This window comes from Ixodes scapularis, unplaced genomic scaffold, assembly GCF_016920785.2.
Source record: "Ixodes scapularis isolate PalLabHiFi unplaced genomic scaffold, ASM1692078v2 PGA_scaffold7__128_contigs__length_106722199, whole genome shotgun sequence".
Classification (NCBI taxonomy): domain Eukaryota; kingdom Metazoa; phylum Arthropoda; class Arachnida; order Ixodida; family Ixodidae; genus Ixodes; species Ixodes scapularis.
The window spans coordinates 101845444-101873269 of NW_024609882.1; the positions used below are offsets into that span (position 1 = coordinate 101845444).

General features: G+C 46.8%; 1 protein-coding gene across 1 annotated transcript; it reads left to right on the top strand.

The window, feature by feature from the left end:
• Positions 1-9009: 9009 nt before the first annotated feature.
• Positions 9010-15421, top strand: LOC121046886. Its single transcript, XM_040501584.1, has 3 exons — positions 9010-9064; positions 11097-11386; positions 15305-15421. Exons 1-3 carry the CDS (start codon positions 9010-9012, stop codon positions 15419-15421), a joined length of 462 nt encoding a protein of 153 aa, XP_040357518.1.
• Positions 15422-27826: the final 12405 nt, after the last annotated feature.

Here is a 27826-nt window from a genome sequence, read left to right on the forward strand (position 1 = left end):
AAATTATGTACTAACAACTTTGTTCTAGAACACAGAATATGTTTGGTGATATATTAGGCCGAAGGGGCTGGACAGTTTTCATGTTTGTCAATTAATATGATTGTTTCGTGAGATGACTTCGAGAAAAGTACACCCAAAACTTAAGCAGGGACTAATTCTATTATAGATTAACCAAAAATACAGATTTTTATACGTATTATATATGAATTCGTCGATCTAAATTAAATTACTTTAGTCTTGCTCATATTTACATGAAAGAAATATAAGTACCTTTATATTTAATTTTTTAAGATATCATTCGGCGTTATGAGTTTAGTGGTGTTATAATCAGTAAACAGTGGACTTGTATCATTGGTGTAAATATTGGGCTTTCCTAGTTTGCTCAAGTTTAAAAATGTCGTTCTTATAAAGGTTGAATAAGAAATTACCCAAAACCTTTCCTTGGGGAACGCACTGCTTTTATGGCCGATAAATGACCATTTATATTAACAGATTGCCTAACGAAAAACAAATATTACATAATGAGTCGTAACAATTCCCAACAAAATTTATACATTTCTTATGTTAAATTGGTAAAATATGACAAACATAGTCGAACGCTTTCATAAAAATTATTAATAAACTGAGAGTTCGTTTCATACTTTCGACATTTTTTTAGAATACCTGTCGGTTTTGCTCGAGACGAAGAGTTTAGTGGACCGTTATTTACGGAAACCAAATTGGTATGTACTTATTATAATAAGTACATCCCAATTTGGTTTCCGTAAATAACTGGCAGATAAATAGCTTATAAGCTATTTATCTGCCAGTGCTGTCATTCGAAAAAGTATAATTTCTTGCAAGGTCCTTGATGAAAATTTGCAAGCTTGAAACATGTTTACAGTTACCCTTACTTTTGCCGTTGCATTGGCTTGGGAAACGCGCCATTTAAAAAGCAGAGATTAATGTTGTACGTCAAACAAGAAAAATGAGGGGAAAGGCGGAGTCACAGCCTGCATATGTATATGATCAGAGTCGCAACTTTTACTAGTTTAAAGCGTTAAAAACAGATATCACCTCTGTATCAATAACCCCTCTAAGGAACATTGACGTGCAATTTCTAAAATTTATAAAGTCGCAATCACCTAACGCGATACTTTCTTTAGATAAGCTAACGAAATAATCATAAAACGCATTCGTTAATGCTGTCCTGTGGCTTCCTGTCCGTTATAATAACTGATAGGTATATCTTATCTATGTGCTTTGGATTACATGTACGATTTAAGAAAAAAAGATTTTTTTTTCATACGTCTCTTTAGGGTTAATGGATTCGTTTAAAAAAAGCCGTGAAAGCTAAATTAATGCGGCTTGTGCAGGTTAGTTAAACGGCCAAGGGGACATAATATTGTGGGCTGTCCGTCACAATAAGTCAAAACATTAACTCAGATTTGCTAATTATTTTAATAAGTTAAAATAGGCATATAGTTTCAATTAGAAACTTGCTCAGCATCTTCCCGGATCACTGAGTCAGTAATTTTTGGAAAGGCTTTGAGTGCGTGGGAAGCGTAGTAGTGCGTAGTGACCATTCGTACAACAGGCAAAAAGCTGAGGCTATAAAAAGAAAAAGAAAAAACGCGCGAGCGCTTTATCGAGCCGCGCGGTAGCGCGGTGCGATAAACCTGCACGAATGCAACATTTAGCGTTCCGTCGTGCTTCTGAAACGCTCCAAGTCTTTTTAATATTCAGTGATTTCGTGGTTTTTGATGACACTCTGCAAGTTTCTAATTAGAACCTGTTTATTTTCAATAATTAAAACGTTAATTAACATGTTTCAGTTAATTAGCCGAAAGAACGTTACCATTAGCTTTACCAACTGAGCTAACCAGATGTTACACGTCCCTAGAGAAAACGGGTTTTATCAGCTGCCACCAGTCTAACATTAACAATGGTGAACGGCCTGCATTTTAAGGTAATGATTATAATGCAATTATTGCAAAAGTGCATGCGAGCTGGACAAGAATGACGAAAATCTCCAAACACAGCTCGGTGACAGCACAGGCACTCCCTCGGCCATAGAAGCTAGATACTGCTGGCTTTATTGAGCTGCAGTGACCCATACTGGCCTTCCCCAATTTTCCTTGTGCGCCACTGTGGCTTAGCTTTTGCTCCGAAACTCGTTCAAAAGGGTTTCTTTTCATCTCGTTCCGAATGCGCGCATTGTTTCACCCTCAGAATCCTCCCAACCAGTTTCCCGCCAGGTGGATCCTGATTTTGGAATAGTGAACATCTCGACCTCAATGTTTCAAGGATGGTTTGAGCCGGCGCAGAAGAGGGCAAGGGAAGGGCGTTAAAACGCGGTTTTGTGGACACTCTCCTTATCTTCCCGCGTTTCCTTCTTGACACTCCTATTTTTTAATGAAAGTTTGAAGGTACAGGTGCTCTTTCTCGCTTTTCACAGGGGTGATGCTCTTGGTTGTTAATCAGCGACAGAGGCTGCTGTCCTCAAGTCGATGTTTCTCCTGAGCTTGCACGTCAGTCTTTCACTCGAGTATTTATCAACACATCTAGCTACCTAATCAACTTCTAGTTCGCCTGTTTTGGATATGCAATGCTGGACTACATGTCAAGACCCTCGAATCGCGGCGGGTCCTATTACGAACTTATTGCGGAATGCGTCATGAGCCGAGCCTGCCGTCAAACTAAAGCACGGCAGGTACCATGTCCTCAATACATGAGTACCGTTTGTTCCTAAACGATTTCGGCAAGCATTATGTTGTACATTCCGAATTATTTTAGAGTAAACTTCAATGGCAGCAGCTACGGTGCTTCTTGAAGATCATAAAGGCTACAGCAAATTGTGATTTTTAGAAAAGTCATCAAAAATAAAGCAACCCTTTCTGACCTCTTTATTCTTATATTAATGGCTTTCAAATGTTGCCAAGTATCTTCGAAAGTTATTGAATTACTTTTTTAAAAGTATTTGTACTCTACTCAAGATACTTTGCTTTAAAAGTAACTTTAATACTGCTCTAAATACATTTTGAAATTGGCATTTAATATCTTATAAACTTTTAAGGCACGTATCCAGAGGGGAGGGGGGTGCCCATGGGGCCCGTCCTCCTCCCCCCCCCCCCCCCCCGAATCAAAATCCTTTCTACGTGCCTGATACTTTTGTAGAGTATTTTGCGCAACACTAGGCAGAAGCCATATTGGGTAGCTAGGCGAGAAAAGCTGTTGGTCTTCGATGTGCCAGATTTGGGGAGCGTTCACAATGCTTTCTAGTAATTTGCAGACGCATAATGATAGTGGTATGGGTCTGAGGTTGGCGAGAGAATGCGGGGGGTTCCGGGATCGGGGATGGGTTTAAGAACAGAAAATTTCCATGCATCGGGTAATTTGTTTTCGTTCCAGATCCGGTTAATCTTAGTATGAAGAGTGCTTGTGTAAGAGTCCGGTGAGTTGCGGAGGTGCGCGATGCAGATGTGATTTGCGCATGGTGTGCTCCGCGCGTTGGCGTTTAGGAGAGTGGTGTTAAGCTCGACCATGCTGAAAGGGCTCTTTATTTGATTTATTCAACACTGCCAGCTGCCTTTTGGCAGCCAGGGCAGGAGCGGTTACATAGTTTTTTTCTAATACATCTGAAATCTCTTAATATGAACAAAAGCATCAGAAAGAGAAACCAATAAGGACTGTAGTATACACAGTTGATAGTATGGGTAAACATTAAAATTGCTACACTCAGGAGTCAAGGTAACAACCATAAGACGAAACAAAGTTGTTAGCAGGGTGCGTACACATAAGGCGCCACAGTCGCCGGTAATCTATGACAAAAATATCTGGGTGTTGCAGTGAACTTCCTTCTAGAAGAGATAATAGAAAATACAAGCAAAATAAACACACCTCACTCACGAGATTGCACCAATAGAACATACACACACAGCCTGGGATATGCGGACCACGTCAGGCGGAAGATCGTTCCATTCGATTATCGTTCTCGGAAAAAAGAGAAAACCGATATGCGTTTGTCTTGCATTAAGGCCTCGGTATTGATGTTTTATGTGTTTATTGCGCGCGGGTCGCGCTGTGTTAAAGTGCATGCTGTCGGGAAAATTCAGTCCCGTCTGGTTATTGACTATGTTAAAAAGGAGCTTTAGTCAATGAAGCTTGCGGCGGGATTTTAATGTAGAACGATTCAGAAGCTCAGTCACCGAGACGTTCCTACCATAGGCGTGATAAATGAATCGAAGCGCCTTCCTCTGTACGCGTTCGATGCATTCGGTATCGGGTTTTGTGTGGGGGTCCCAGACAACATCACCGTACCCTAGTAGCGGCCTTACAAGGGATGTGTAGGCTGTTGATTGCTACGTTGTCGTTCCCTGCGTCGACCCTGGCGTCCGTGCACAGGGTGGGTGTTGAGGTTTAAGGGAAGAAGACATCGGCTGCCTTCCCGGCAAGTTGGGCCGCACTAACGCCTTCCCTAAGATCTACTGAGCGGCTCCATCGGTCGACTTACGTTGACCCAGAAGTAAACATAGAATGCCCAACATCTGGGAGAGATGTTTTCACGGTATTAATCCCTGAAGAAGGGGAAGAAGGGGGGAAAAGGTCAAACACAAATGGCCAAACACAACTAAGTGACTGGTGCGCGACCAAAAAAGAAATCCGCTTGATCCTGGTATCGAACCACGGACTTCTCTATTGCTACCAATTTAGCTAACCAGGAGTTAGGTGTCAGTAGAGTAAACAGGTTTTATCAGTTGCCACCAGTCTGACACCAACAAGGGTGAAGGCCTATATAATAAGGTTATGATGATCATGCGATTAATGCAAAGGAGTTGGCGAGCTGGACGAGGATGACGATATTGATCCCTGCAGTAGAGGAAGAACGGTGACAAACACATATCTTGAGACACAGCTAGGTGACTAGTGCGCGACAGACCGTGCAGCTCACTTGCTCTTTTGCATTAATTGCATGATCAACAAGTAGATGTGTTCGTTGTTGTTTTTGTATTTTTGTTCACTGTTCTTTGTATTTATTGCTCGGTGGCCAAAACAAACGTGTAATGCTCAATTGCGTTTCGAATCTTGCGTAAGCGCTTCTTGAGGCGCCGAGGTCTGCGTTGCCTCCTGTATGCAGCTGGGAGGCGAAGCTTGCGGTTCCACAGCTTCAGGAGGTCGCTTCGAGATCGCTGTCTTGACCTCGAGTAGTTGAGGAATTAGCTGTCCGATGCTCGTTTCCGGAGGATGCTGACCGAGCATGAGCCGATATTTATCCCAGTGTGTAACGTGGCTGAATCGGATTCTCGGATCGTTGTGCCGCGGTGGTTTAGAGCCATGTCGAACGCGCATGCAAGTGGGAAAGTGGTCGCTTTCCAAACAATCCTTCAGCACAGGCCACGTGTACAGTTTGAATAGGGTTGCCCAATTGAAATCGGGTGTTGTGTAAACCTGGCGCCATGTTTGGCCCAAGCGTGTATAGATATGGAGCTTGTTGAGCAGGGTAAGGTCACCATTGTTAAAGTCCTCCATTGTCCGTTTTCTCTGAGCACTGCACCTGCTGCAGTTGCATGACACGTGCTTGGAGTTATGTTACCGCATAATATGACTAGATCTTGTGGGAACTGCTACCGAAAATAATGAACGAAGCTCATGTAGATCGATGTCAGTCATGCGTTTATTTTCGGGTATTTTCTGACACGATGTAGACTGAGAAGGCGAGGATGTCTTGCTGTGGCGTGAGCTAAACATTGCACCCTGCGACGCTAGTAATGGTTGTACCCCAAGGTTTAGCGTCGATTCGAACGTGCGTGGTGGTTTCTTTTTTTACGTATAGAGCCATCTTGACGGGTTCTGCTGGATCCGCATGTGACGAATAACCGTCGTACCCCTGTAATCACAGTAGCGGTCCTTTAAACTCTTGTAGGGCGAGTATGGTGGGTTCGTCGTGAACGTGTTCTAGTTGAAGCCGTGCTACGACGTCGTCCTTCTTGTGCGGCGTACGGCAGTTCCACTGGATCACGTAGTGTAGGTCGTGCGCCCATGGATTAGTTTCCGACAGTGGGTAGGTGATTTTAAAGGAAGGAAATGGAGGATGCCCCGCGAGGGGGAGGGTGCCCTAAGCGCAGGAGGGGGGTGGAGGCAGCAGGATTATGCACCGCGGTCTGTGGTGGAAGAAGTTTTTCCGTCACGGTCGTGACGCGCATGGGACTTTCTATGGCTTGCTGAACTTTTTCCAGGATGCTGAGCTCCAGCTGCACGACGCGCTGAATTTGCTTGACGTAGGGCGTCGCTGCGTCGTTTCAAGCACGGCAGACGGTGTATGCCGCGGTGCTGCTGCGGAGCCTGGTGCGTGGGTTGGAGAGCTGAAGTCTGAGTCACCTGTGATCGATTTGTGACAGTCGATAGGTGCGATGTCTGCACGGTTATCTCCGCCACGTCGTTAGCGAAGCTGCGTTTGCTACTGCGGTGATCAACGGTGACGCCTGGAGGTGTCCTGGAGCCGGTGTGAAAGCTGCGGTGGATTGCAATGGCATTAGGTTGCTGACGCAGTCAGGCGCGGAAAGGCAGTGAGGTTTTGTTTGGTGTCGTGTGGGTCGCCGGAATGGGGGCGGTGCAGTCGTTTCTTTGAACAACGTCTTATGTGTTAACTGCCGATGCAGTTGCACTCTTTTGAGGTTTTAGCTCTGGTGAGAGGGTGTCAGCCGGAGTTTCACACACATTGGCGTGCTGCTGAGGCAGGGAGCATCGTTCGATAGCGCGGTCGAGATCCGCAAGAGGGGTACAGCGGGGCCGTATAACAGGGACACTCGTCCACGCGGTATCCCAGCATGTGACGAGTGTCACGCACTAAGATCCTAGCTCTGAAGGGATGCACGCCCACCCACGTAAACGATAGTAGCCCTTTTCGATAAGGCAGATTGTTGCCTTTAGAGGTGACTAAAGCCGTACCGCTGTTGCCTAGGGATTGAGCGCCGAGAATCTCACATTTCCTGCCGTCCATGTTTCGCATACCCTCAGCTGCTGTCATGCAGCCCGCGTCCCTGACAATTCTCCCGATTTGTCTCTTTCTGTCCTTTTATGTCTATTCTTGTTTTCCGTTCTTGCTTTCTGTAACAAATCACGAACTCGTCCAATCCTCAATCTTAATAAGATTCAGCCATCAGCACAGCATTTTTCTGAACGCGAGCAGATCGATACTTAAAGCCACGGTCGCACAGCTCATACATAAAGCACAAGAAAGTACGCAGACGCCGTCTGAAGCGTGTTTATTACTTGTATGACGATCCTAACACAAACACTGTCTGCTGAGATGTTACATACGTATGAAGAAAACATGCTTCGAACATTCGTCAGGCCTGTCCGCAGATACTTCTGTCATCGTCTCTGCAGTCATGTCTTTTGAAAGATTCAGGAGCGCTGTGGCTGAGCTTTAAGGGAGGAGGCTACCTGAGCCCATGAACAGGGAAGTCGTGGGGCAGAGACAAAAACATAGCACGGACTAGCAAAGCTCGTGCCCTGAGATCAGTCGCGCCAAGATCGCATAGGGTTGTTACCGAAGACAACTAACTCTTCCGATGCAACTGGCTACTTGCAACAGGTAAATTATTTCCGCGAGAGACTACCGAAAGAGGTGGTGACTCGAACAGCGAAGATTCCTCCGCGACACTGCGAGCGACACCGCACTCGTCCATGGGATCGTCAAAGCCGTGCTTCCAGATACCAGCTTTAATGGCCATCCACACGGCACACCCAACTACCAGAGCGTTTATCGAGTGCATCGCATCTATCGTTTAAACTGTTAATTTTAATTTACAGAACAAAAGAACGTGTTTCATGAAACTTACGCGCAGGTTGCATGGAACTTGTCATGTCGTGTTTTTAACAGATTACGTGAGAAATGTGCCTTTGATCAGCCGCGTCGCGCCATATGGCACATTCCTGAATAAACACTATTGTTGACTTGCCACTTCCCGATTGAAACACTCTTAGGGACAACTAGCTGTCGTGCTTCTTAAGAGGGCCGTAGTCTTCGCGCTTTAATCCTTGTGACGGGAAAAAAGTGATTGAGGAGACCCCCCAGAAGTAACTAGTCTAGTTGCTTCTGCTAGTTGTTTATTATGAGAGAGTATTTAAATAGCGCATATGTTTATTCGATAAGAAGTGATGAAGTCACAACATTATTTATCAAAATTATATGTGACTACTACTATTACTAAATGTTCTGCAAGTGTTCAATTCGATCTGCTAAATACGAACATCTCTCGGCATCGACGTATCGATAGGTTTCAATATTTCTATTTCTGTTTTCGTCCCTACAAAATTCAGGCTTCAGACATCAACATAAAATTTATAAAAAAAGCTTTTTCTACGCTTAGGTGATAAAAAAAGATCCGCGCCAAAGTTAATATCATGCAACACTGCAATTTCACGTCGTTCAACTTGTTCAAACACGTCTGGTTTATCTAACGATCGTCCGGAACAACCTGTGCAAATTCAATACCACCCGGAACACTCAAGATACTTCAGTTCAAACAAGAAAGTCTGGTCGATATCAATGGCTACAACAACTGTAATTAGAATATAAACCAAATCAGGCCTGATTCGTCAAAAAAGATACTCCAATGAGTGTCTATCGCCTCAACCTCAACAATACCTTCCTTCGAGCCAGCATCGCTCGCCCGGAGCAAACATTGCGACAGCGATCGTCTCCACCATGGTGGTGGTCCAGATCTGACGAATGATTAACTACGATACATGCGTACCTCATTCGTTCCATGTTGTCCCAGCTGCAACTTGTTCTTTCTGTTCGTTTGGGGTTACGGGCGGAAACGTCCTCCGCGCCGCTGTCAGCAGGTCGTCGACCCTAGTGTAGGACCTCTCTTCCGGTTCCGGGCTGTGTCCAGAGTGGGGCTGGACAGCGGACGATACAGTTCCGTCATTCGATCAGTCAGCGGCGGTGAGGGCCATAAAGCCACGGAGTGTCCTGCTCTCCTGGGACAATTGCTGCGAGGACCGTCCGGTGGACACGTCATGGTGCTCTGGGAGACCTGCGCTGTCGTCTTCCTGCTCGTGGCGCAACACTGCCGTGCGTATTCTCTTTATTTGTCACTATACGGACATAAAAAACCTCGAAATCGCTCTCGCTTTTATTGGGAGCTGTGCTCCGTCACCTCAAGAACCGAAGTGAAACAAGATTGTCTGCTGACAGAGCGTTTTCGGTTTTCACTAATAAAATAGCGCCATGCCATTCATTAACCAAATCTAGGCTGGAACCACAGAAATTTATAGAGGAGAGAAACTGCAACATTATGCTGTAAAATCAAGCAAATACCGTTTATTTTTGTTTAGCAAACTTTACCCTTGCAAATGGTTGCATCACTTCTTTAGTTCATATATTTCCAGCGTAGACACTTCTTTGCATCTAACGTGTATCTAACAATAATTATAGCCGAGCAACGTCGTACTTTTTTCTTTCGTTCTTTTGTTATAAAGTTATGACCGATGAAACAGTAAAACAGTATTTTGTTCGCAATTTTGTTTCCCCATTTAATGCTATTGTGACTTAGGATCAGATTGACTCCCATATGAGCTTACAGGGCAGGGAAGTCTATAGCATAAGATCGCGGCATTAAAACGTGCTTCTGCGGTGCGAGCGCTTGCGCTAGGAAGCTACTTCTCAAAGCAATAAGCGGGGGCTTAAATGGGGTATGCATACACAGCTTGCACATTATTTCATCGCCACCACGCTGATAATCACTCTTACTTTTTTTTTTTTCCAAGGGAAACAAGTCGGTGGTGCTTTAAGTATGTTGTCAAGGGCACCCGTTCAGCAGCAAGGCCATCCCAATGGCAGCTGATGGAACATGAGCCTAATGCAGTTTATGTCATCATCACGAGTACACGTTCACGATGTTAATGCAATTAATACAAAGGTGCAGCGAGCCGGAGCGGACAGGAGCTTGTTGTTGTTAAGGCCGGTTCAGACACTTGCGTTTGAGTGCGTCTGACTGCGTTGCGTCGAGAAACGAAAGCGAGTCACCGGCACATCTGTGCTTCGTATGAAGCGTAGAATTCAATTCAAGGCATCATCTTCGCCCGCGATATAAGCAACAGGGATGCCCTGGCTTCTCGCAGCGCAACGCAGTCAGACGCAGTCAAACGCAACTGCCTGAACCAGGCTTCAGACTGGTGGCCGCTTTAAGATCGGTCTGCTCCACTGACGTCTAACTCCTGGTTAGCTTAGTTGATAGAGCGCTCCACTGGAAATAAAGAGCTCCCTCCTAGCAAGCAGAGAAACCCACGCCGCGCATACACGGAGCGGCAGTGCGCACACATTCATATTTGCGCCCAAGCTACGAAGCAGTTATCGGTTTGAGCTGAGCTAGTTGGTACATGGTCAATGATAGTGGTGAAACAGCTTGAACATTAAACGCTTACACAGAGAGAGGACAATACACACACAGAAAGCTGCGATGATGGTGGGGAAACAGCTTGGCATTAAACGATGACACAAAGACAGGAGATTAAACGATTACACAGAGACGATACGATCACTCAATTTTGCAGTGGCCTGCTGCTTTCGTGCTTACATCAACAATTGCGTCGTAAAGCATTCATAAAATGAAGTGTTTACTCAAATTTTAAACCGTCGTATTCACAGTGAGCTGCGTCGTAAGTCTCAGGTCGAATACTATCGAAACTGCCTCGCAGTCTGAGTGTCGCCAATTCCTAGCTTACAGGTTTGTATTCTCTTTTCATTTTTATTTGCGCCGCAGGTGACAGGAACATTGTGCCCGGTTAGTCTCTTTATCTGGTACAACATTTTAATTAAACTTACACATTTAAATTTGCACATTTGTGCCTAATACCGCCGAGATGGGGCGATTTTCGCCCATGTGTGCACGCCATCCGGATGTCTGCCCAGTTCACGAAGCAGACAACGAGCCGAGATGAGAGGGGCTTCGGTTGTGCCACCTCCTGCGCGAGCTTCCTACCTTCGACGACGCTTCGGCGTGTCGGGCACCTCGAGCGCGCAGCCGAAGCACGGCGGAAGGCACGAAGCGCGCACCGGAGGCTCGGTGCTCGAAAGACACGCCCTGACGTTCTCACGCTGTCAGCAACTAGAAAAGACTCTAAGCTAGGCTCCGGTTGCGAGAGGATAAAGGCCTACACCGCAGGGGGCGCCACGGACTCGGAGCTGTTGGCCAACTTCCGTCGCTGCCAGCGGATGTGCAACCGCGTGCTGAGCAACACCAGCCTGCTCGGGGTCATGGTAGGCATCGGCGAGAACCTGCAGAACGCCACCGTGACCGTGGGCACGGGAATCCGGGGAGGCATCCAGGGAGTCGCCACGGGCGTGCGCAAGGGCACGGCCGCCATCGTTGACAACGTCAGGAAGAACATTCAGGTAGCCACACCTTTACCGTGCTTGCAAAGCCACAGCCCTGTGCAATCAACACAGCCCAACAGGCGAGTGTTGGTGACGTCCGAAAGCGAGAAAAACCCCATACGCATGCTCATGGACCATTTGCAGTTTTTCTGGAATTTTTTATGCACCGGGATTTTTGCGTCCTTGACTGGCGTGTAATCTCATTGCGGCTTCTTGGTGCTCATTCTTAAGGCTCGATCCCGCACTGTTTACGACGCGGTGCGCTATGACCTGTTGTGACAACTTACGAGGAGATGACACACTGGCGCCATCTATCGGGTAAGCGTGAAAAGCTCGCGATTTTCGGATATTTTCTGTTTTTTCGCACGTCAGTATTTCAATATTGGCTCAAGAAAATTCATAAATAGTGTGTGCATTTGATATCACAAACACTGCAAAATATTCGCTTTATTTAAATGAGGCTCCATGGCCACTTCACAAATGGTGCCAACGCGCCTGTGTTAGCGCCAGTGTCTTGTTATAAGATATCACGAGAGGTCGTAATGCACTCGGTCGTAAGCACTCGCCAGCGTGGGAGCCGTCCTTTGCTGGTTCTTGTCCGACAAAAAACAAAACAAAATTGGTGGTGCGTAATGTATGCTGCTAAAAGTACGCGCTGAGCAGCAAGGCCACCACGAGAGGCAGCTGACGTGACGTCAATGCAAGCCATGTACTGGTATGGAATAAGGGCTGCTTCAATAACGGCGTGTTTTTCTCGGCCGGGGGAACGAGCGGGCTCGTAAGACGCGACAAGGTAATGCTTGCATTGAGCATAAATCGGCGCTGGCGCGACTGCAGCGTTATATTTGGCACGAGTCAAGGTCGTTTACAAACGTGCTACAACATCTGTTTTCCCACGATAACATAACTTCGGAACGAACAAAACAAGCTTTAATAAACAAAATAAAAAAGCAGCTCGCGCTGTTCTATCAAAATAATACGTCTTTTGTGGCTTTTTCTTCAATTTTTAAATTTTAACAAAATTTTGCCCTCTTAGCGTCTGCGAGCAACATGGAAAATCCTAATGACGCGCAACAGAAACACGACCTAGGAATAGTCTATGTTGCTCGCCAGAGGCGCTGGCCAAACCTGAGGGCTGCATAGCGGTTATATCCGATGGGACGAGCTGTTAGGCTTTAGTAAACGTCCCTCAAGGCTCTATCGTACACGAAACCAACGAATGAGCGTGCGACCGTGGGCTCCGTGCATGTGTTCGACGGCGACGAGAGGAACCACATCCACCGAGCGTCGGCCAGTTGCGAGATTACACGGCATCAGCATCCGGCTATCAGCAGCATACCTGAGCATAGCGCTGCCAACTACTGCAGTCAAATGGCTAACATAACTATACCTGAGACCTAAGAAAAATACGTAAAAAGGAGACCAACACACGCGTAAACCTTCTCTGAGAGGAACCTTGTGTCTGTGTGTCCTTCTTGCGTTTCGTTTTCTGCCTTTCCTTTTTTTTTTTTTTTTTAATAGGTTTAGCTATGGAAATATATTCCAGCTTGCCTCCCTGCTCAATTTCATTTAAAGGCGAATAGTCCGATGTTGATAGCCGCTAATATCACAACCTACCGGTAATTGGTGGAAGTGGATAGTTCCTCACGTCACTGGCATGACTCGCACTTGTAAGGCAGGTCTTCATGCTCCTGCGGCTTTGTTGGGTTTGTCCACGACTGTTCACGCCTTGGGGTGAACAGTCGTCAAAGTTCACGTTGATAAAGGACAAAAGAACATATTTTGTAAAACCGGCAATACATCAAAATTGGTCTGCTCGCTTATCATCCAAAAAAAAAAATCATTCATTGGATATTTATAAACCAAGTGCCATGTTTGTGTCTCTTACTTTAAATTTGTGACCGTGAGGAGAGTTCACAAATTCGAATATTCACAGAAGTCATTCGTTCATTTCCGACATCTGAACAACTTGGTCACAAAAAAAAAAAATTAAATGTTGTGAATGTTTGTGCAAGAGGCCAATCTGCCCTTGAGATTCGACATTTGACTATGCTAGTTCAATGCACAAGAGTAATATATCTAGCAAATAATGACTGAAATACTTAACGTACATCACCTAGCAGTGTTTGCACGACCGCTCGCCGATACAATGGTCGTCCATGACCAGCCCAGGCTAGAACCTTGCAAAACTTAGAGGACACTTAAGCTTCGAGTGGAACGCGATAGTGTTAGCGGGCCCGACTCGCTTGGCCTCCTCATTCGCGTCTTATGCTCCTTCTGCTAGTGAGCAGGAACTGCGGAGGACATGGCCTAGTCATTAGTGTGTCTTGCTCGTAACCAATGGGATCCCACTTAAACTTCTTCATTTTTTTTCTTTAAGGCAAATGAATTACTTTATAAAGTGAAATCATTTTAGACACGCAACGACCTATAATTCGCGTTACAGTATATGTTTTTGCATCACTTTCATTCCACGCGTAACGTAGCGTTTCACGTGAGCGTTGTGGGTCGTCCGAAATTACCGAGTGAGGTTTGGTGGCTATGACGTCATAACCTATCGACCAATCAGGATTTTCGCATAACGCCATCGACGCCGGCTTTCTGACACGACACTGAGGCCGGCTTTTTTGCGACACGAGCTCCTGAACTCTATCGCGTTAATAGGGAGTTTTAAAATAAAGTACGCAATCTTCAGCGCACGCTAGCGCTAAATTTAGCGTTTGTATTAGCGCACGCGACGCAAGAGAGTTTTAGAATAGCGTTTCTCCGCCGCGACGCAAACGTCCAAGCAGCTCGCGCTTGCGACGCCACCAAGATACAGTCACAATTTTTATTTCACGCACGAAATGCTGTAACTTTAGAAAAAAACAAGATTTTTGGTTCGGAGTACCACTTTAGATTTGTTTAAACATGAGAATGCGACGCGAGCGGTTGACCGGTCGTGTCCACTTGCGTCGCCTCGGCGAGAGAGGTCTCCTGTACCAACCTCCGCACATCGTACCTTCGCCGAGAAGTGTTCGCGCATCGCAAGTATCATGTTGCCGATGATCGTTGCCAAACCGAGTACAATGTCGTCCCGTATTGAAAATCACAGTCGCGAGGATGCCCCCAACGTCGCACTTACGACGCCGCCAAAACAGCTGCCGACATAATCCTGGAAGCCGCCATTTTTTTTAACTCTGCTCCTCTTGGCTTTAGCCAACTTCTCATCACGAATACTCATTGGAAAAGCGCAAAGACTCGTTGCGTACGCACGCTATTTCCGAGAAATAGCGCACGCTAAAATTGCGCACGCAGAGCGCAAAGCCTGGTTTGCGTTCGGAGCATGCGCAGTGGCGGCGACGCTATTCTGTGCGTACGCAAAGCTTTAGCGTGCGCTATTCTAAAACTCCCAAACACCTCCAACATCGTCCATTAGTCTTAAAAAGGGCAAATCTTAAGATACTACTGCCAACACAGGCGACGTTGTTTTGGTGCATGCTTCTGGTCAACATAGGTATCGTAGCGTGAGTACGTCTTCTGGGCAACATATGTGACGTTGGACCAGAACATCCTTTTTTACCAATGAATGTAACGTCGTGTGCATGTTTCCTTCGATGAAGATAAATCAGTGGTTTCCCAAAGAACACAGATTTCCAGCGGAGGTCCATAGGACGCCCATGCAACGTTATACCCAATTCACACGATTATAAAGGTCCTTTTAGCTAAGGGACCTTTATTCTCTGCGCCCAATCAATTAACGATCTTCCGCGCGTGGCGAGTGCTCGCAACCCACGAGCACTGGCTGATTCGTCGATAGCAAAGGGACCTATGTTATAGGTACATTTATGCTGACCGTGTGAATGGGGTATCAGCCTATCTAGAAGCCATCTGCAGAACCACGTGTGCTGTCAGGGCTTCTTTCCAAAACAATACAACCTGCTCTTTTTGTTCCAGGGTGTGCGGAACGGCATCCAGTCCCAGCACCCCGAGACCAAGGACACCGCAGACGAGCCAGACTCGATGGCCGTCAACCACGAAGCCTACCATCCCACCATGATCGCCGTTAAATAGACGGATCGTCCGGTCGCCATCAGCCCCGATTCCAGGACCGCCTTGCTAGGACAGCGCCTTAGCTGAGAATGGGGGAAAGAAAGCACTGCCAAAGCCAACACTCGAGCTGAGCGAAACTCAAACTGCGTCTCAGGATGCCCGTAGGCCCCAGCCTTTGCAGTGCTTTCTTTGACCCAGTCTCAGCTGAGATGCTGCTCTAGCAAGCCGGCCCAGAATCCTCTGTTATGTCACTCGCAACTCATTTGGTATCACAGCACTTTGAGGACAGTGAGAACCCACCTTCAATTCCATTATGAGTGTTCTTGCTGTTTCTTTAAATTACCCGAGACTGGGGCGAGGAAACTATAAAGCATCATAACGTGGAAACGAAAGACGAAGTGCTAGGAATACGTTTTGATACTTCATAGCTTTCTCGCCCCAGTCTCGGGTAATTTAATGAAATGGTAAAACTACACCAATTCGCCTGCGCTCTCACTGTTATTTCGTTGTTCCTGTTTGTCATCGTCCCCCATGTTAGTTATTCTGACCTTTATATTTTGTTCCTATATGAGCACGATTCCAGTGGTATATACACCACTGGAATATACCCTTTTCAAAAGTCAATCAAGCAACATTGGCGGTCGCCATTCCTTGGGCACAAGCGTGTGATTAGATTTGAGTCCTACACGAACGCTAACGCAGAACTCGTGTCCACTACATGCTCACAGTACGTGTCCAAACAATGGTAGATTCATAATTAGTGCAGCGGTTACTAGAAGGCGCCAACTTTTGACAAAGGTCAATTAGCGAACAAATTCTTAATAAAACTGTTCATGGGTTCGTTTTGGTAATTTTCCCATATAAATCATGGCGAATTTACCCTAAACCAGTGTTTCCTAAAAAGTCAGCACAAGGAAAGAGAAGTCTCAAACAGCTATATTCGAGCTTTGTGTTCGTGTTGTCCTTCAAAACGCCCCAGCCCCGAGTAAATTCATCGTGTTTAACCTGCACCAGCCAGCTAGTACCCTCGTTGTTTTCGCTGATATTATATTAAGAGTTCAATGTTTTCGGAGTTGCATTTTTTTTTTTAATTACAAATCGGGAAATGATTTTTCGGGGTTTATTTATTTTATTATTTTTTTTTAGATTCGGTGTTTTCCGGTGCCAATATTTGCTGTCGGAAGAGAAAATTGTGTTTATAAGTGCTTCATTTGGTGAAAACAGCAGGCAGTACCGGCCCCGGGTAACTACAAAATAAAGCTGTATATAAAGATTTGTTTCCGTGAAACTTGGGCCCTTTTTGTTCAAGGAGAGCTCCTATTTGGTTTTAGAGCGCAGCTCTTAGGCGCCCGTTTCCGACTTCAGCGGCGTCGCCGTCGCCGTCGGCGTGACCTCGCGGTGCATCATGGGATGTTTCCCATAACGACGCCACATGTGACGTCACTAGGGTCACCAGTGACATCACGAAGGAGGAAGGAGGGAGGGGGAGAGAGAAAAGGGAGAAGAAGGGGAGAAAAACTAGAGGAGAAGGACAGGGAGGGGGCAGGAGGAGGAGGGGCACATCCTCCTCTCAGTACCTTCCTCTCCTCCTCAAGAGCTGCGCTCTAATTCGGCATAACACGGAAATGTAAACGTCGTTCATCTTTTTTTTTCGGTTTTGCCCGATTTTATAAATTGGGCTGCTTTACGAGGTTTCTCAATATTTAGGGAAACACGAAACCTTTATCTAATTCATGGTGACTGAGCCCATTCTTCCAAGGCAGCGCATAGAAAGCAAAAATTGCAAACCAGGAAAAAGAAAAAAAATGTTGCTGCTTACTTTTACATTGTTGGCTTTTATGATTTTTCGCAATGAAACATTTCATAAAAAATAGAATAAAAACATTACACCATTACCAGGTGTGTTGTGCAGTGTGCAACTTGTCTAAATAACCAAAGATCTAATTATTTGTGGACGGAAACAAGGTGTTGCCTGATGATGCAACAGAAAATTGCCAAACCGTAAAACGGAAGTAATTCAAGAGATACCAAGCTAGCAAATACAAACCATTTTATAAACAAAATGTAGCTTATATTTTTAACACAGATAACAACTCTGAGTACCATGACCATGCATCAGCAAGTGGCTGATTTAGTTTATTTTTCCTTACAGAACACCACCAACTGTTCAATTTTCCGCAAAACAAAATGTTCGTGCAATGACGGAAATACATAACTTTATATAAAAAAAAAAGAAGTAATTGCATTAGTTTATGACAACAAGCTATTGCTCTTATACGTGGCAATGTAAGCAAACGTCTCACGGGGAACAAAAAGTGTATGACTTTCATTAGAACATATCTAAAAGAAAAACAAATGTCGTAAGAGGTACACTAATACGGTCTGCGCAGGTGACTTATACGACCAAGGGGACATTTTATAGGGCGCTAATTGTAACGATAAGTGAAATAATTACCTCAAACTTGTCGATTACCTCTTAAATAAAGAAACAAATCAACATACGGTTTCAATCAGAAGCTGGCTGGAAATCATAGCCTACTAGATCAGTACATTTGAGAAATACTGAGCGCGTAGGAAGCGCGAAACTGCATTAATGTTGCCACTCATGCAGCAGGTGCAAGGCCAGAGTGGGAGATAACGCCTTACAAGTAATGGTGTTACCGGTAACGCGTAACTTTTTAGTAACGTAGTAAGGTCCTCGTTATACTTTTCCAAAATAGCAACGGGTAACGCCCATCCGTTACTTCTTTTAAGTAACGGTTAACGCAGTTACGTTAGTCGTTACATCTATCCAAAACCTAAAAAAAAGAACACTTAACTTTCTTTTTTTTAAACTTCGTTTTACTTTCAGCTTACACGCGGCCTACGCTACGGGTTGATGAGACCAATCGTAGAGCGTCAAACAGGCAACATCACGGTGTTCGTCACGTTTCTGTACGTGTTCTATCGTCGCTGAACCAATCAAACCGAAAAAGTCCAGTGACTTGCACTTTTGAACCTGCTTGATCGGTCCCATTAGCACCGGCTGCGTATAGAAGCCAAGTCATTCCTTATTGCACTCACTCCACATACTTAAATAATGTCTTGACTTTTCCCCGCGCAAAACGTCCCACTTCAGAAAAACTAACGCCCACGCCCTTTGTCCCCAAATTAAAATCGCTGGCGTCAAAAAAAAAAAAAAAACGATGTTACCGTTAAATAAATAAGAGGTAACATAAAATATCGTGGGTTACTTTTTATCGGTAACGGTATCGATAACGCGTTCCTTTTATTTTGAGGTAACGTAGGTCGGTAGCACGTTATTCTCTGCAAGTAACGAGTAACATATTTCGTCACTTTTTTTTTTTTTTCGGTACCGCCTACAACACTGCGTAAGGCTCATAGCGCGAGAACGTGGATAATAATAGTGAGCTGTCGTAGATCGTTTTCGCCGTCCCGCAAGGCCCTCCGCAACCCGTTATGATAGCGGGAACTCCACAGTCAAGGCCATCGGCGCGCAGGCGCCGTAGCAACTTCTTCGTTGCGGGACGCTTAGCGGAGGGGGCAGCGCGGTCTACGAAAACTCCCCATTATACAAAAATTGGGTTGAGTGTGTGTTTAAACAGCCTAGAACTTGGTCTGCCTCAGAGGGGCGACGAGTCTCCCAGCTGTAGGTGAGAAATTTAGCCAGTGCGGTACAGCCGCTAGCCTGGGGTCTTTAACGTGCATCACGCAGTAGTGATACACGACCGCACGGCCAGGGGCGGCGCCAGAATTTTTTTCTCGGGGGGCGCTGCATGAATATACTGAATTCGGGGGGTCCTGTTGTCGTTGTTTATGTTTACCTTCATAAATCTTTCTGCTGACGAGCAGAAATCTCACCTAAAGTATACTTACGCAATTGTGGAGGGCTTAGCGCTGAATATAGGCATCATCCAATAGAAATTTAGATCGAACGTTTTCATTGGGTATCATTTAATCCATATTCTCTCTCTTGTGTACTTAAAATGCCCCTCTTTTGTTTCTTCTGTAATTAATCCCATTGAGTATAATAGGAACCTCATTATTTTTATGGCGTTTTGTTTGTCGCAGTGAATATCCAGATTATTTAAGGAATATTGCAAACTCTAAACGAATGTGTCCTTTAAAAAAAAGAATGTTATCTCGGACGTGCGCAAGTTCGTCAGCGGAAAAACCACGAGGAGGATCGCACTGCGTTTTCAAAACTCAAACTTGTTCGATTCACTCGCCTGGTCCTCTCGACTTCATTTCTATGTAGGAAACCCACGAATCTTGACGTGACTTATGCGTGACTGAGGTTTCGTGCTTTCTAAAGCCAGATTCTTTGTCCAGAGCTTTTTTCCAGCAACTGCAGCCACAGCTGCCAAACGTGGATTTCTCATTCGCTTTGGTAGAGAACATTCTACAGGGATATCAAAAAGACGGAATCAACTTGGGTGCTGTATTCTAGCCAAGGAAATAACCTATACCAGTCCGACTGAAAGCGTACAGTCTTTTTTCCTTACTTTTTCGGTGGGAAAGAGTTCACTATCGGCTGCCGCGGCGACTCTGTCTTATACTTGGAAATGTCCAACTGACCTGAAAGATCGTCGTTTCCCTCCGATGCGGTGCAAGTTCGTCTCGTTTCACGCACGAAGAAGAAAGCTCGTCGCTTTTACTGTTCCTTGTTCCGACGGAGGATGACGGACGTCGCTAGAAGCGCTGGGAAGGCCATCAGGAAGACTGTACGGCTGGGGATGATCCTTCCGCTGCTGCTCGATCTCCAGGTTTTCTGAACCTGAAGAAAGCGGTTCGGAAGGGTCGCCGTCCTGCTTCTTGACGCGCTTGTTGGAAGACAAAAAAAAAAAAAAAGACAAATCTGCGGTTGATTTTTTTTGCGATTTTGTGTCTCCTTTGGAGTCTTGAAATCGGGCTCAGCTGCACATGTTCGGTTCAGCAGCAGAATTGTTGGGGCACTTTTTTCGTGTCCGTTATCCTGGTAACATTTGGCACCGAGGCTGAAAACGTAGCAGAGCAAGAATGGCCCTTGAAAATGGCTTGTTACGTTGAGACCGGCAGGGCCAGTTTGGTCCAGGCGATAGTTTATGGCCCTGGGACTGTCTTTGTATCCTTCTGAATACTTTCCAAAGATTCTACTGGGGAATCCCAACAGACAAATAGACAAACCGGCGTTGCTTCCTACGGGCAAGCGGTGCGTTCCGCGAGCACTATGGCCGCCGTGTCGCCTCCGATAGGTCGCGCGGCAATGGCACACACCCAAAAGAGGAAGAACTTTCATGTTTCCTAGAACAGATTACATTCCCCAGGAAGTGAGCGGAACAATCGAGGGCCCACTTACACCAAGACAATCCAATTGAAGGAAGGAAATTACGCTGGACGGTGGCGTGATACCTACAAGGTTGAACTCCTGGATCTCGCAGCCGCGCTATTGAGTGTGGAAGCCAAGGCATTAGTAAAATCCTTCCAGGCGAACAGCCGAACCGCCATCGTCTACCAAGCGAGGTCCCTCTCAACCTCTTTCCACCTTGCTTTCGGCTTTTCCCGTTTAAAGGGATTGTCCGGTCGAAACCGGAAGTACTTAAGTTCTTGCGCTCGTTACGTTGAGGGAGCCTTCATATAGGCAAACGTTATTTTTATTTTGATATATGATCTCCCGTTATTAATTAAACCTTTCATGAGCGTAAGTACGAAACTGCACCCCGAATTTCCCCAGTGTCAATGGCTGACATCAGTAGGTGCTGCGTGACGTCACAAAACGCAAAGGTTTGTCGGATGGTCAGGATAACAAGCGTTGGTCGATGGGTTTCTTGCATTTTGTTTCAAATTATATAGTCCTAGGCAGTACCCAACTGGAATACGGTTCTTTTAATGCAGTTCCCAAGCACGTGCAAAAAAAGTCCCGTCTTTTAGCAGGATATTACTCGCAGACAGCCATAAGCTTCGAGCAAACGTATGCCGTTTCGCGCAAACACAGCTGCGACGGACGCCGATCGAACTAGGGGCGCTTGCAAAGCAAAGAATGCGGATTTCGCCTCTGAAGCGGCACCTAGGTACACGAAGCGGCATCTGGGTACACATTTCGGCGGATCCACTGGATCGGTGATGAAGCTGCGGGTCATTCTTTCAGAGGCGATGTCCGCGGGTCGAAGGCAAACGGCGAACCGTTCAAATGCATGTCGTCACTTGACCTTGACGAGCTTGGTGAATCGTAGTCACGCTCCATTTTCACACGCGGGTCAAACAGATATCGGGCTGTTAGCGTGCTAAATACAACTTCGGGTATCATTTCGAGATGGCCTAGCTGTTGGTTTCGGCCTCGCTGCATAATCAAGGTCTGTTCGATTCGGCCAGGAAGTACAAGTCAAGAAGGTAGCGGCGAATGCCCCTCAAAGGGAATCTTTGCTTTTCGACGATAGGTTTGCGGCATCAGGATGATTTTGCGTCGGGAGTCACTGGCGGCAGCGCGCGTTTGGTATACCGGTCACCTCGAAGACGAAGGCCTGACGATAGCGTCTTGGCCAAGACAGTTATCGACCGTAACTTTGGCGTCAAGTTGAAGCGAGAATCGGCAAAAATGCCGATTCTCGGCGTTTTTCCCAGGCCCGTTAGTGGTCGTCCACAGATACCAGCGGACAAAGCATGCAGTATTATGCTCCGCTATGGGGACTAAATCCCAGACCTCTGCAAGGTATCGGAGTCGTCAATATGCATCCAAGAGCAACTGAAGGCGGGGACTATAAAGAGGGCAATACCTTCCCCGTGTCTGTAAGTAAGAATATCAACACTGTGGATCCCCACATAGCATCAAAAAGAAACAATTCACGTGAGCCAATATTTCAACATTCACCACAGGGAGCCAAACCTCCGCGAGCAGGTGCCTAAAACGCTTTCAGAATATCATAATCAAGCAAATTCCTACCTTCGGTTATGATCTCAATTCCGCGTCCACCGCGGGTACGTTATTATCATAAATGAGAGGAAACAACCTCCGTATCGGCGTTATTGTTAAACATCGCAGACATTTGAGCAAGAGCTGCGAAAAATGGCACCGCGAGCAGAGACGGACGAGGAGTGTCGTCTGCTATTGCCGTCTGCTCTTGTCGTCTGCTTCTGCACGGACGCTGAACTGAGTCCGGAGCCGGTGCAAGATTTTTGAGGAAATGGGTCTGAACTCGTTCAGAACTGGGATAAATCGAACGCGCCAGTGCAGCGGTCGTGCAACTTCCTGTTGAATCGAATGCACCAGTTCCTGGAACTAGTTCAGCCACTTCAGGCGAATCGGACAGACCTAAATTGACTGATCCGATTTGGGCGAGGAGTGGGTGGACGTAGTTTAATATCGTTGGCACAGCATCACACCCGTAGCTTTCTTCTGTGAGATGATTGCTGCATAAGCGGGATCTCGATCTTGACGGGAACCCAGTCCCTACGCACGACGACGATCCACTTTGCTGATCACTGCACGTTTCGCGGAAAAGTGTGGAACGTCATATCTTGGCTCGCATGTGCTGCCCGGTGGTTGTGGCACCCAACCGCGCAACAAAAATCTCACCCAACCACAAAACAAGTCGAGCACAACAAAAACGAAGCACGCTGAGGCGTTCACTCGTAGGCAAACAACGAGACAAAAATGCTCGCTTTGTGTTTTGTGACATCAGAGCTTCAATGTTGCCAACGGAAGCAGCGTTTACGCTAGAATGCGATTGGAGCAGTATAAATTCAATTACTCACGCAGGGGTGCATATAAAATTCAGATATTGCACGTACGATGCGTCTCGAGGCAATAACAGCGATATTCAATTGTTTTCTCGAATACAAAATTTGACCGGACAATCCCTTTAAAGGGGCCCTGCAATCATATTTAAGCGTCTACCTTTTTTGCGGTTTCCACGTCTCTTGGGGTCCGGGCAAGCCAGCGGGCACGGAGAGAGTAACTAAATAAAAGTTCAAAATATAACTGGCGCGACCCGTTTCAATTATTTACAAAAGAAGTTTTTGTTCAGTATTTTAGATCAGAAAAGAAACAAATGCAGTTTATAAAGTACGGAACCAAGAAAAGACCCGTTGACATACCCGCCACCAAGCGGCGGGAAAAACGGCGCATACTAGAAATAACTAGTGGGATGAGGCTACGACGAACGGCCAGCGTAGAAAAGCCCCGGATGTACGCGGCAGCGCTGCGGTCGTATACCGGCTCAACGATCCGACCGGTTCCGAGCGTTCCGAAGGCCTTCGGCGCGGGCCCTGCTGGCGATTTGGCCATTTGGCGGCATAGCAGCGCGAAGTGGCTCCCGTTCTGAACTGATCTTTACCCCGTGTTTGCTGTCGTTTGTGGCCAATGAAGTGTTATGCCGAAATAGTCTTTAATCGCGCAGCAAATGCAATGCCGAGCCGCCCCGGCCGCCCGCTTCATAGAGCCTATCCAACATATGCTTTAGTGGCGCCCTCTCGAGCCGTTGACCCGGAGTGCGGCAACCGTGAACGCTCAATGAGCTCACTACCCCTCCTCTAGTTCATGGCCACTCAAGCCAGGACCTACTACGTCATGAAGGAGGTTATTTTTTGCTTGTTTTTGTAACTCTAATTCGCCTATAACTTTTAAAATAATGCGAAATTTGATAAAAGAAAAGTTTGATTAAGTTACTACGTTCAGTGCGCTCAGGTTCGGTGCAAAATAAAACCAGTCAAAAAGTCATTGCAGGGCCCCTTTAAGCAGTCCTGCACATAGTGCCGCCGCGGGGCGGTGTAATCCGCGAGCAACATGAGCGCCGTGCCGCTGCTGAAGGTCAAGCGGCTACGGCACGCACCCAAAAGAGGGAGACGCGTTCGGATTTCGGGAATTCTTCACAAAAACCACAAAGCTTATTCTCGACGAAGGGGTTCTGCAGGGCCCGCTTCCACCGAAAGAAGTCAATCAAAGTACGAAAGGTAGGCTAGACGGGAGTGGTATGTCTCTTGTAAAGCTGTTTCTTCTAAAAATAGTGTCGTGCTTCTCTATTCTTGTATTTTATTTGCCTGCTTTGGGGCTTCCAAGGACGGATGGCTGGCTTGAAAGGACGGATGCTCCGCGTCCATTGCTAAAGCGCCCGTAATGTGCGACGTTAACTTTCCTTTTGGGAAACCATGACCTTTGCTTTGCGGACTGAACTACAAGGGAAGAAATGGGAAAGTGAGGACCGAGGCTTGGTTTCGAGCAGAGTCAAATCAGTCAGCGCCTCCTCTAGAGGGGGCGCTGCGTCAGTGCATGCCGAGACTGGACGGGTGGGTGGACGCGACGCGAAAGTTTGGAGCGACACCGGGTGTGGCGGAACGCGGGAAGAGTTCAGAGCGGCTGTGTGCAGGCCACCAAGTGTGTGTGCTCGTGGATAAGTGTGGTGCGGAGGAACGTCGTACGCAGCATCCAAGCACACACAGACTTCCCCATTTTGACCAACGTCGCAACGGGCCTGCGTCACCCACACCCGCAACATACCTAATTGAATTTCGCTCAGCTGCGATGTATCCATGGCTATCGCGGCGATGAGAGGCGCCGATTCAGAAAATTCGTCGGTGACATCAGCGCCATCAACGCAGTAAAACCTACCGGCACACCCCCAACTCGCCGCCGCTGACGCTCCCATTCTCCTACTGCCGAGAGAACTTCCGGTTCCTGTGCCAGAGTACGTCACGACCACTGATCTCTATGACAATTGCTGGATGGCGTTTGCCCACTCCGCGAATGTGGCCACTTGCGGCAATCTTTTCGGCAGAGTTATATTACCTCTAGCCAAGGTACAGCAGCTGCAGTCACTATCATCCATCCATGGCAGACAGCGTTCTGGCAGTTGTGGTGGCCAACGTTACTGGAGCAAGTTCAGTTTCGCAGCTCCCTATGCCTGCAGAGGCGAGTGTCCCAGGTGGCGGTCACGAGAACTAGCAGCGCTGCAGTCGGATATTGATTCCCTGTCTCGCGCGTCGTCTACTACCACCGCGTTGAGAGCTTCCTTTTCTTTTCTTTTCTTTTCTTTTCTTCTTTTTTTTTCTTTTACTTTTATGTGTATAATAAAAAAAAAAGATTACGAAGATGAAATGTAATACACTATAGAGATCAGAGTCAGCGCATTGCAAGTTCTTTTTTTTTGAGTGTTCGAAATTTATTTTTGTGTGCGTCTGTTTCCTTGCGCTGTGAAGCGTTAGTATGAATCAACAACTGGCCCAAGCTCAAGTATTGCTATTCAAACTTGGCGGGCTAGACAATCCGGAAGCAAGACTCGACTGCAGCGTTGTTAGTTCTCGTGACCGCCACTGAGCCCACGTTGCAGGTGGAGCTGTGAAACTGAGCTTGCTCCAGTAACGTTGGTGGTGGCAGGCTGCCATCGAAATAGCGGGGGTGATATTTCATGCTTGATTTTTTAAACCCGGCGTGAACAGTAGCCTGATCTTCGGGGACCCGGTCAATGCTTCACGAAACCGCAGCACCGAGGAAATCCCAACGAGCTCGAGTAAACTTAGAGCGGTAAACCAGCGGCCAAAAATGGCACCCCCCCCCCCCCCCCCCCGGTTGCCGTCATCTTGCCTGTTTGCCACATTAGTGATCACGTGACGTTAAGATGGCTGCGCCCAGAGGTGGGCCAGATCACGGTCAGCAGATGGGCACTCTGGGGCTGCATTCCAATCTTACTCGAATGGGTCCGCTGTTCCGGCGGGTCAAGTCACGTGACGAGACAGATACAGCAATGCTGGACGCGGGTAGGTTTTCGAACGCAACGGGTACGAGACCTTCACCCAAAAGTCAGATAGAAGCTGCGTTCGATTTGCCTGCACCTCCTGCACCGGTGTAGAAAAGTGTAGGGCGGTGTACTTCCGGTCGCATGCCCTACACTTTTCTGCACTCGTGAAGGAGGTGCAAGTAAATCGAACGCAACTTTATCTCACTCCTGGGTGAAGGTCTCGTACCCGTTGCATTCGAAAACGTACCCGCGTCCAGCATTGCTGCATCTGTCTCGTCACGTGACTTCATCCGCCGGAAAAACTCGGATCCATGCGAGTACGAATGGAACGCAGCCCCAGAGTGCCCGTCTCATGACCATGATCTGGCCAATCTGATCTGGCCCACCTATGGGCGCAGCCATCGTAACGTCACGTGATCACTAATGTGGCAAACAGGCAAGATGGCGGCAGCCGGGAGGGGGGGGGGTGCCATTTCCACTGCAGGCAGTGGGTTTCGGTTTACCGCTCTAAGGTAAAACTCAAGCTCGATGGGAAAAGCAGCACAGCACGCATCGAAAGAAGCATCGAAAGAAGCATCGAAAGAAGCATCGAAAGAAGCATCGAAAGAAGCATCGAAAGAAGCATCGAAAGACGCATCGAAAGACGCATCGAAAAAAGCATCGAAAAAAGCATCGAAAAAAGCATCGAAAAAAGCATCGAAAAAAGCATCGAAAAAAGCATCGAAAGAAGCATCGAAAGAAGCATCGAAAGAAGCATCGAAAGAAGCATCGAAAGAAGCATCGAAAGAAGCATCGAAAGAAGCATCGAAAGAAGCATCGAAAGAAGCATCGAAAGAAGCATCGAAAGAAGCATCGAAAGAAGCATCGAAAGAAGCATCGAAAGAAGCATCGAAAGAAGCATCGAAAGAAGCACCGAAAGAAGCATCGAAAGAAGCATCGAAAGAAGCATCGAAAGAAGCATCGAAAGAAGCATCGAAAGAAGCATCGAAAGAAGCATCGAAAGAAGCATCGAAAGAAGCATCGAAAGAAGCATCGAAAGAAGCATCGAAAGCAGACGCCGGCACAGAGTCTGCTTTCGATGCGAGCTGCGCTGGTTTCCCCCTGTGCTGCGCTTTCATAGAACTTTCGCCGGGTCCTCGAAGATAAGGCTACCGTTCACACCAGGTTTCAAGAATCTGCTTCGTCGAACATCTTCAATCAAGCACGAAATATCACCCACGATACAGCCTACTAGATCCACAGCTATTTATGGCAGCCTGCCGCCATTGCGCTGTCGGCCATATTACTATGATGGCTAGAGATGATATAACTCTACCGAAAAAAATGGCCGACCGTGGCCGCATTCCCGTCCATAAGCGGAGCTGGTCAAACGCGATCCAGCAAATAGACGTAAAGATCAGCGATCACGACCTTCAAAATTACGCCGCAGCTTGTTGTGCGGTCAGTTGGAGAGAAAGAAAAAGTCGATATTTCAATCATTTTTCGTGAAGTTAATAAACCGAAACGAAAACGGATGCCCGTTCGGCATTCAGTGAACATTGAAGGTTTAGTGTAAAAGTTATCTGGCAAAAGTAAGATCATCTCATAGTCCCTTTAAACAGGGCAGGACCCGGCATGGACGTCATGCCCAGCGATGCCGGAAAAAGAACCTAATCCCAAACTGCCTTGCGCAACGACGCGCTCTCATCCAACGTAAATCCAACCAAGCTCCAATCGT